An 11366-nucleotide genomic window follows, 5' to 3' on the forward strand; every position below is an offset into this window, starting at 1 on the left:
TGTCTCTCCTGATGAGAAGGCAGCATAATGCACCCCTTATTCCTTCGAAATTAGGAATATGCAGCCTTCGAAACATATGTCGAGAATAAAGGAATTTTGTTAAATCGTCGTTCAACTCCATTCTTTCATTTATTTGTATTAAAAAACACATAAATTTCCACACAAAAGCACGTGATCTCTGTCCTTGGCATGTAGCTTCAACCGTGTTTTTCTGACGTGAATTTGCTACCCGGGTATCGGTTAACCGAATTATCCATACTAGGATAATTCATTCAACTACTTATATATATATATAATATATATATATATATATACATATATCTATCTATCTTATATATGTGTGTGTGTGTGTCTTTGTTTGTCCCCCAACACCACTTGACAACTGGTGCTGGTATGTTTATATCCTTATAAGTTAGAATAAATTCCAGGATCAACTGAAAATTCTTCAAGGCAGTGCCTCAGCATGGCTACAGCCTAATGGCTTAAACAAGTAAAAGATAATATATATATATATATATATACATGGTTAATGAGAGCCGTCTCTCAACATAACGAACACTGTGAAAGTGACCATGCTTTATCAGTAAGCTACCGGGTATAAATGATTTGTTTTATTATCTAATATCTAATTATTTTACTCTTTTACTTGTTTCAGTCATTTGACTGTGGCCATGCAGGAGCACAACCTTGTAGTCGAGCAAATCGACCCCAGGACTTATTCTTTGTAAGCCTAGTACTAAGTATCAGTCTCTTTCACCGAACTACTAAGTTACAGGGATGCAAACACACCACCATCGGTTTTCAAGCGATGTTGGGGGACAAACACAGACACACATATATATATATATATATATATATATATATATATACACACATATACATATATACAACGGACTTCTTTCAGTTTCCATCTACCAAATTCACTCACAAGGCTTTGGTCGGACCGAGGCTATAGTAGAAGACACTTGCCCAAGGTGCGATGCAGTGGGACTGAACCCAGAACCATGTGGTTGGTAAGCAAGCTACTGACCACACACCCACACCTGCGCCTATGTATATATATATATATATGCTTTATTTAAAGCAGCAGAAAATTCTACAAAACCTGTTACTCTGAGTTTCGCGTTGCCGTTTACTCCGGTATATATATATATATATATATATATATATATATATACACCCACACACATACACACATGTGTATGTCTGTACATGTATGCATGTGATTGCATCTCCTTATTGCTTGCTAGCTGTAAACAAGTGTCACTGTCACACAAGCATTCATGTTATACATTCCTGACCATTGGGGAAATATTACCTTGTTTAGAGACCTGTGAGGGTTTAGCAACAGGAAGGGCAATCTGGCTGTGGAAAATCCACTTGGAGAAACTCCGTCCAACCCATACAAGCATGAAAAAAATGGACATTAAAACAACGACGATAATGATAATGAAGATGATGATGGTGATGACGAAGATGATGACAGCAAAAGAGTGAATGTTTTGCATAACCATGCGATATAACTTAACTGCTTTGTGTGTAATTATGTAATACAACTTATATCAAATCTGTTTCTGTAGTTGATGTAAATTATGTAAATAAACATAGGATGAGTTGTATAAATGACCTAACACAAATTTGTCTAATTTTGTCTTTGACAACTACTTGTTTATTTCAGACACCACCTGCAACAAATATACATATATACACAGACACACACACACATATATATATATATATATATAATATATATATTATATGTAGAAAAATACAAACTGGGACAAGAACGTAAAACATTTAGAAGACGATACAAAAAACACGGACGGGACATTCGAAGCCTTCAATCTTCAGTCAAGAACCGGATCATCCTAGCAATTTCGGCTGATTAATCTTCAGATCGCTCCGATCCGGCCAGCCCCAAGGAAAACACTAAGCTACGAGCATTAGATTTCTTGGAAAAAGGATCGAATGTATACGAAACAAGGACAGAAAAACGGACGATGCCACACGAATATAAATACAAAAAACAATAAAGTAAAAACAGGAAAAAAACAGCGGGTGTCTTACGGCTAATAGACAGTACAACTTTGTTTAGCTGGTGTATTTGGAAAAAAATGCCTTTTTCGGCAGACAAAGACAATGATGTTCTCATGGCGCTGGTTAGAAGCCTGAAGGCTGGTTGACCAGCGGTCATGTGAGAGGAGAAGAGAGAGAAAAAAAAGGGGGCAAAGTAATCAAAGAGAGAGAGAAAAAGAGGGACGAAGGCAACAAAGGGGGGAGAAGAGAGAGAAGGAAGGAATTAAAGAGGGGAGAAGAAGGAGAGTGCCAAGGATTGGCTTGGCGACAGAATCAGTGAGTGCAAAGTGAGAAAGACAGAGAAATGTGAGAGAGTGGGGGAAGAGTAGACCAAAGAATCAGAGGCAAGAAAAGAGAAAGGGAGGAGGAGAAGTAGAGAGAGAGAGAGAGAAAGAGACAGATCAAAGTAGAGTGCAAAGTGTGAAAGGCAGAGAAATGTAGGAGAGAGAGTAAGGAATATGTACTTACATAAGGCCAAATATAAACATTTTTTAGTAATGAGATAAAAAACCAAGGCTGTGTAGAGACCAACAGGACAAGTTGCAGACATAATAAAAATAAAGTGGTGCCCCAGCGTGGCCGCAGTTCAAAGACTGAAACAAGTAAAAGACAAGAAATAAAAGAGAAAAAGATATAAAACCAGAAACCAACCTCCAAAATTGTCTTCATCAAGATCTGCATCCTTTTTGTCTCCAGAAGAAAGATTCTGTTTTCTCAAGGAAGATTTCAGACCAGCAATAAGTTCAGCAAGCAGTTTCTGGAGTTGAGGGTCCATCAGCTGATTCCAGTTTGTGTCCTCAAGAAATACTGGGGCATAAAGGCTTTTGATGACATGGTAGAATGTATTGAAAGGGGAATCAATGATGGAAGAGATACAGATGTTATTGTGTAGGTTATCAGGAGTTATAACTTCCAGTCTTAGCTTGAAGAATATTAAAACCTCTGACGGTACTCTGTCAACCTAGATTGTGAAAAAAGAAAAGATATTTTGATGTAAACCTAGGTTTATATCACAAAGGAATAAAAAAAAATATAGACATGGCTGTGTGGTAAGAAGCTTGCTTCCCACATAGTTGCAGGTTCAGTCCCACTCTGTGGCACCTTGGATTGACCAAAACCTTTGTGAGTGGATTTGGTAGACAGAAACTGAGAAAAGCACATTTAATATATTCTCTCTTTTCTCTTTTCTCTTCTACTTGTTTCAGTCATTTGACTGCGGCCATGCTGAAGCACCGCCTTTTAATTGAGCAACTCAACCCCGGGACTTATTCTTTGTAAGCCCAGTACTTATTCTATCGGTATCTTTTTGCCGAACCGCTAAGTGACGGGGACATAAACACACCAGCATCGGTTGTCAAGCAATGCTAGGAGGACAAACACACACACACATACATACACACATATATATATACATATATACGACAGGCTTCTTTCAGTTTCCATCTACCAAATCCACTCACAAGGCTTTGGTCGGCCCGAGGCTATAGTAGAAGACACTTGCCCAAGGTGCCACGCAGTGAGACTGAACCCGGAACCATGAGGTTGGTAAACAAGCTACTTACCACACAGCCACTCATATATCAATAATAATAATATGGTAATATAATTCTCTCCCTGATAGTAAACTGCAGTTTCTGTGGAATTTTACTCATTGGCACACGTGGGTGAGTGAGGAGGAAAGCGAGATCTCATTTGTCTGTTTGAATTCAGCAGTACTGGTCTTTGGAAATAAGCTGTTTGATGTTGCTTGGTCAAATACGTATGTTAATTATCAGTGCTCTCAAATTTAAAATTTGAATTACTGTGCTGATGGGGAGAATGAGAGAGCAGAAATATGATTTTACATTTTTCACATCTCTCTAATTCCGAAACGAATATACAGTTAATCAGAGCCTGGTAGATTCGTTATTTTTTTCTCTTTACCTGTGTGGGTTGTTGAGTATTGCTGTCTGGGAGATATCTTATAGTAGTAAAATAGTAGTTTTTAGCTGCTATTTCTAAATTTTGGTATGTGGTGAAGCAAATTTTGCTGAATCCTAATTATAATTATACTCATAATTATAGAATTTATATACATATATCATATTCGTTTAACATCCGCTTTCCATGCTAGCATGGGTTGGACAGTTCAACTGGGGTCTGGGAAGCCTGAAGGCTGCACCAGGCCAGTCAGATCTGGCAGTGTTTCTACAGCTGGATGCCCTTCCTAACGCCAACCACTCCGAGAGTGTAGTGGGTGATTTTATGTGCCACCGACACAGGTGCCAGACGAGGCTGGTGAACGGCCATGCTTGGATGGTGTTTTTTACGTGCCACCAGCACGTAGGCCAGTCAATGCGGTACTGGCTATGGCCACGTTCGGATGGTTTTCGTATGTGCCACCACAAAACTACAAATTCCATTAATGTTCATCAAGTTTGCTTTTGATTTTGTCCATTTTCACTTGCCTCAACAGGTCTTCACAAGTAGAGTTATGTCTCCCAAGAAGGAAGGTATGCATAGGTGCACTGACTATGTTCCAGGTAGGGGCCATGGGTTATGGCCTCACTTGTCCAGCCGGGTCTTCTCACGCACAGCATACTTCCAAAGGTCTCGGTCTCTGGTCATTTCCTCGGTGAGACCTAAAGAGCGAAGGTCGTTCTTCACCACCTCGTCCCAGGTTTTCCTGGGTCTGCCTCTTCCACAGGTTCCCTCAACCGCCAGGGCGTGGCACTTTTTCACACAACTATCTTCATCCATTCTTACTACGTGTCCATACCAGCGTAGACGCCTCTCTTGCACACCACATCTGATGCTTCTTAGGTCCAACTTTTCTCTCAAGGCACTTACACTCTGTCTGGTATGAACACTGACATTACACATCCAACGGAGCATACTGGCTTCATTTCTTGCAAGCTTACGCATATCCTCAGCAGTCACGGCCCTTGTTTCACTGCCATGTAGCATGGCTGTTCGCACACATGCGTCATACAGTCTGCCTTTTACGCTGAGCAAGAGGCCTTTTGTCACCAGCAGGGGTAAGAGCTCTCTGAACTTTGCCCAGGCTATTCTTACTCTAGCAGTTACACTTTCGGCACACCCACCCTCGCTACTGACTTGGTCACCTAGGTAACAGAAACTATCAACTATTTTAAGTTTTTCTCCCTGGAATGTGGCGGAAGATGGTCTCTGCGCACTTTCAGTGTTTATTGCACCAGAGCATCTGCCACATACAAAAACTATTTTCCTAGTTAGCCTTCCTTTGACATTGCTGCACCTCTTATGTGTCCATAGCTTACACTTCGTGCATCTTATAGAGTTCCTACCTATGCCTTTTCTACAGATCGAGCAGGGCCATCTACCTGATGGCGTTTGAAATTTGTCTACCTTCCTACTTATTAGGACTTTGGTTTTAGCTAGATTGACTCTAAGGCCCTTCGATTCTAATCCTTGCTTCCACACCTGAAACTTCTCCTCGAGTTCCGATAGTGATTCAGCAATTAGAGCAAGGTCATCAGCATAGAGGAGCTCCCAGGGGCATCCTGTCTTGAATTCCTCCGTTATTGCCTGGAGGACTATACATATATATATATATATATATATATATATTATATATATATATATATATACACGTATGTATGTATGTGGTGTATATGTCTTTGTGCCTGTTTTGTTGTCCCATCACTGCTTGACAACTGGTGTTAGGGTGTTTATGTCCCCATAACTTAGCAATTTTGCAAAAAGACCGATAGAATAAGTACTAGTCTTAAAAAATAAGTACTGGGGTTGACTTATTTGACTAAAACCCCCTCAAGGCTGTGCTCCAGCATGGCTACTGTCAGATGACTGAAATGAGTAAAAGAATAAAACAGAATAAACTGCATCAAAAAATTGTCAGAATATTCTGTGGATTGCAGAAGTATAACTAATTCATTGCACATAAAGTTTAACAACAAAATCTTATAATGAACTCCCAAGGGTCATGTGGACCCCAGTTGAGAACTACTGATATAGGTTATAAATTAGTTCAGATAGTTGGTCTTTCCCCATTGTTGTTCAACAGTATTGCAGACACAGTAACCTAACCCCTCTGCTGTGCTTGAGCTGTTTCCAGAAGCAAATGCCTCAACTCAAACACTCTTATCATCTCTCCACTCATGCATATACCATGAAGGAAAGACAAGTCAATACATCTACAGCATCAATGAAGACACAGGAGATGCCAAATATTGGTTAAGTATAACCATATAGTGAAGGCGCATGGCTCAGTGGTTAGAGCGTCGAGCTTACGATCGTGAGGTTGTGAGTTGAAATCCTAGACTGGCTACATGTTGTGTTCTTGAGCAAGACACTTTATTTCACGTTGCTCCAGTTCACTCAGCTGTAGAAATGAGTTGCGACATCACTGGTGCCAAGCTGTATCGGCCTTTGCCTTTCCCATGAATAACATCAGTGGCGTGAAGAGGGGACGCTGATATGCCTGGGCGACTGCTGGTCTTCCATAAACAACCTTGCCTGGACTTGTGCCTGAGAGGGTAACTTCCTAGGTGCAATCCCATGGTCAGTCATGACCGAAGGGGGTCTCAGCATAACCATATGTACCTGCCTTAGGGTCCCGCTATCCAGACTATCTATAGGGGTTTACTCCTTGATTTCTTTCTAAATGCTCAATAGATTACACCCCCACAAGGTAACAGGAGATTATTTTTGTAGTGGGTATGGTTTTTGTGCTGAGCCAGTCCCAGTCTCCCATCCTATGTTTGGGTCTGGTGCAACAAGTGCTACAAGCCCAACAGTTATCAGGAAATAGGGTTTGTATGGAGTTACCTTCTCTTTGATGAGCAGCTAAAGTGCCGAAGTGTCTCAACTGCCCTGGGTTCATTTAGGTGTGAGTGACATTCTCAAGGCAATTCAGTGATATGCTAATTAACTTACAGCTGGTACCCAGACAGAGGCTACTAATTTAGGTCAGTGTAGACCTGAACAACAGCGGTCAGTTAGTGGTTTCTCATGGCTCAAAGCTCTAGAGCAACCAAATCAGGACCCTGCTAGTGAATACAGTTTAAAGTCATAATGACCTGATCCTCTATTTATAAATACTTGTCTGGTCATGGAAAGACTTAGTTCAATGACTAATATTGTTTTATCATTTGAAGAAATATGGGAGGCAACTCCATACACGTTTTAGTCTTATTAGACTTCCTCAGTGAAACAGACTTCAGTGCACTTCTCAAAATAGTGATGAGATAATCACTGTATAGATGTATAATATTAGATCTAAATAGGTATGTAAAGTTACCAAATTTAAGAAAATAAATCCATTTTACCAGATTAATACATAATCTCCCTCTGAAATCTTCAAACCCAACATCATACTGTTTCTTTATCCTATATGTTCCAGCCTCATTATAGCTCTTCTTCTCATCTTAATGGATGCTTTTGAAATTACCCAATCTGCCTGAGATTTTGTTAGTCAATATCCATGTTATTTCTCTCCCTAGGCTATATAGGTTCAAAGGCTGCAACATGCTCCAGTAACTGCTTTGGTATGATTTCTTTTTTTTTTTTTTTTTTGCCCACGAGGAGCTAAACATAGAGGGGACAAACAAGGACAGACAAAGGGATTAAGTCGATTATATTGACTCCAGTGTGTAAATGGTATTTATTTAATTGACCCTAAGAGGATGAAAGGCAAAGTCGACCTCGGTGGAATTTGAACTCAGAAATATTGCTAAGCATTTCGCCCAGCGTGCTAACGATTCTGCCAGTTCGATGGTATGATTTCTAAGGCTGGATGCTCTTTCTAATGTCTTCCACTATAGACCACATACTGGATGTTTTCTTTTTTTTTTTTTTTGCATGCCATAAGCACTAGTGAAATAACCACACAGCTCAAAAGACTACGAACCCCAAGAGATGAGGACCAGCTTTACTTTATGAATATCTGAGATCAGATTTTATAAATGAGAAAATAAGGAACAACTTGAACAGGTAACCATTAAACTTACGCTATTGTTGAACAATATTTGCTTTGTGTTGCTTTTAACATAACAAGACAAGATGGTTGTACTCTCATCATCAAGGAAGTTATTGAGGCTTTCACTCTGGTACAAGACATCGTTATCTTTCGGCTGGACGTTGAAATGATTAACTACAGATGTCAGTATAAATTCTTTACGGGAATCTCCAGCCATGTTTTCTATTCAAGAAGAAAAAAAAGAAGAAATATAAGAAAAGCAATTTAGTTTATATTATTATTGTTGAGAGTAAGAGAGCAAACTAGCTTTCCTTTCGTAAGTCCTAAGTTACTAAAGTAGTTGAAAAAAAAACTGGGACTGTATACCATATATGATGCATGGACGTCATGGAAATGTCCTGTATATTACAGGTGACACACGGGGTAAGCAAAGGGACTGGTATTTCATTTTATTGAGACCCAAAATAATGAAAAGCAAAGTTGTCCTCGGCAGGACTCGACCTTACAACATAAACGTCTACAATATGTGATGTCTGGCGCTCTAATGATTCTAACAAACGACCATCTCTAAAATTAAACAATCCTGGTACCTATTTCACCGAACCGATGAAACATAGAAGACAAAGTGGACTTGCGCGACTCGAACTCAGAAGGAGAAGGGACGCAACTAAATATTTATCGCAAGGCACTTTGTCCACCTCAACTGATTCTGCTGAGCCATCGGAATGGTGATGCAACTTTGTTTCAGAGAAAAACGTTAAGTCGACAAAAAAACCAAAGGAAAATGCAATATTAATAAAACTGGGGAATAACCGATTTAGATCAATGAATATCTCATGTCTAGAACGACATTAAAGAAAAAGAAAATAACAAATCTGTTTATTGTCCATGAACAAGTTATAAAATTTTATACAGTCAGTCACCTCATACATTTTTATAAAATAAAAATAAAACTTCAACCGACGGTATTATAATCATTAGATCTTACGGTGCAATATACACATGAATAACTATAGTATAAAACGAAGGAAAAAATTACTTTCTACGATTTTTTTATATTCCTTTAACTTCTAAATTTTGTTTTCCATTTCACACAAAAAGACTTCATATACTGTAAAATTATTCAACACTATCGTAAGAATGTTATTTTGAATTTCACTGTGTCAAAGTAAAATTAATGAAAGAGGTTAAGTTCGGCTAGCACTGAAAGTGCTTGGTTGTTAAAGTTAAATGAATAACTTTAATTATTTGCAATATATAACTTTAAAACAACTGTTAATCTAGTTACGAAAAGTTGTAATTTGTCAGTTAATTTCTAACTTTAACGATTACCCAAACAAGTAATTTAGTCACAAATAAAATATATATATATAATATATATATATATATATATATATCTTTAGGAACGTTGGGTCTTGAAATATATACGCTATAAATAATAGCTTAGCTACTTCAAGATGCAACGTTCCAAAAAAAGAATTACCATTTCATGTTCTCTTGAACTTTATAAATTCTCAGTACAAGGCAGACGTAAAAGTAAAATTCTTAAGACATCAACAATATTCATGCATCTATATGATGCTGTATGTATGTATATATATATAAAATAAAAAAATAATAATGAAATTATTGTATACAGTGCTCAGGTGCACCACAACGTATTATATATATATATGTATGTATATATATATATATTTATCTTGGCTACAATAATTGTCACATATTACTTTTACAGATATATATATATAATATATATATATATATATCTTTAGGAACGTTGGGTCTTGAAATATATACGCTATAAATAATAGCTTAGCTACTTCAAGATGCAACGTTCCAAAAAAAGAATTACCATTTCATGTTCTCTTGAACTTTATAAATTCTCAAGTACAAGGCAGACGTAAAAGTAAAATTCTTAAGACATCAACAATATTCATGCATCTATATGATGCTGTATGTATGTATATATATATAAAATAAAAAAATAATAATGAAATTATTGTATACAGTGCTCAGGTGCACCACAACGTATTATTATTATATATATATATTTATCTTGGCTACAGAATAATTGTCACATATTACTTTTACAGATATATATATATATATAATGAGTGGATTTTATTTTTCACTCATTTAGATGTTGCAAATGTTCTTTGTAGCCGTTGCTAATTGACGATATCAAAGCAGTTAACGAAACACTTGTTACTCTCTTGCTTGACACACACGGCAATAATTAAACGACATTTGAATGCGGTAAACTGTGTCGTTTCCCCAAACACCGTCATTAGTTCCCATAACAACATAACATTGATAGACGTCGCAAAAGAAAATTAACGAACAAACGGTCTACTTCAGCAAAATTTTCGATTATATTCAACAACTTGCTTAGGAGAAAAATGATAAATATGTCACAATAAAATATTTAAAAAATTACCTTTGAAAAAAGAATATCGGATAACATTAAGGAAACTCGGCGCCCAATTTATCTAAAGTTTATCCAGTGGGCGGTGTAAGTGAAGACGAGAATAGATTTTACAACTTTATTATTATTTTTGAAAAGAAAATGCTGATTGATTACAATCATGAAAATACTTCAGACACAAATCATTAATCGTTATTATATACCTTAACTATTTTCAATAAATAAAATCAGAAAACTTGTGGAATATGTTGATAAGTTTTGAGAGAAATTTCGGAATTTTTTTATTAAGATATCATTGTCATGAAACACCGAAAAACAAGCTAAAAGCTGGAGATTGATTGGTTGACTGTTGTCACGCTCTTGCTTCCATGGTGTTCGGTGTTAGTAAACAGTCGAAGCATTCGCTCGCTCGCTCTCTCTCTCTTTCTTTCTCTCTCTCTCTCTCACTCACTTTCTTTCTTTTACCTCTTCTTTTTTTCTCTCTGTAATCTGCTCCTGTAAGTCTACATAATTGCTCATTGCCTTCGATTTATGCCCGTACATGAAATACACACACACACAATGTATACTAGACTACCCGTGACCCGTCGGGTCACCGGGAAACACTAAGTTTCCCAGCAAGAGAGCTTTGCTTCGTGGGTTGAAAAGATTTGACTACTATTTCTTGCACGCCCTGCTACCACGTAACAGGTATTTCGGGTCCTTTATCGCAAATAGCTGTTACGTGGTAGCAGGGTGTGCTAGAAATAGCAGCCAAATCATTGGAGGGGAGATACGTTGAATGCACTCGAGAGGTTACGAGCGGTTCTTTAACGAAATATCTACCGTATTTTTAAAGTCATTTAGAATATTTTTTAAATGTACCAATTTTTTTTTTGTAATGGTATTCACTTGAAAATAATTTTAAAA

General features: G+C 37.6%; 1 protein-coding gene across 2 annotated transcripts in view; it reads right to left on the minus strand.

Annotated features, from left to right (window-relative positions):
* Positions 1 to 10549, minus strand: part of LOC115221696 (cytoplasmic dynein 2 heavy chain 1-like) — a 398382-nt gene extending 387833 nt beyond the window's left edge. For both annotated transcript variants that reach the window (XM_036510740.1, XM_029791902.2), the window contains exons 1-3: positions 10470 to 10549; positions 8064 to 8254; positions 2728 to 3037 (exon numbers count right to left, since the gene is read on the minus strand). In XM_036510740.1, the coding sequence (XP_036366633.1) occupies positions 2728 to 3037; positions 8064 to 8249 (496 nt within the window). In that variant the 5' untranslated portion in view covers positions 8250 to 8254; positions 10470 to 10549. The remainder of the gene's footprint in view (positions 1 to 2727; positions 3038 to 8063; positions 8255 to 10469) is intronic.
* Between the last annotated feature and the right edge of the window lie 817 nt (positions 10550 to 11366).

The sequence above is a fragment of the Octopus sinensis genome, linkage group LG18, assembly GCF_006345805.1.
Source record: "Octopus sinensis linkage group LG18, ASM634580v1, whole genome shotgun sequence".
Classification (NCBI taxonomy): domain Eukaryota; kingdom Metazoa; phylum Mollusca; class Cephalopoda; order Octopoda; family Octopodidae; genus Octopus; species Octopus sinensis.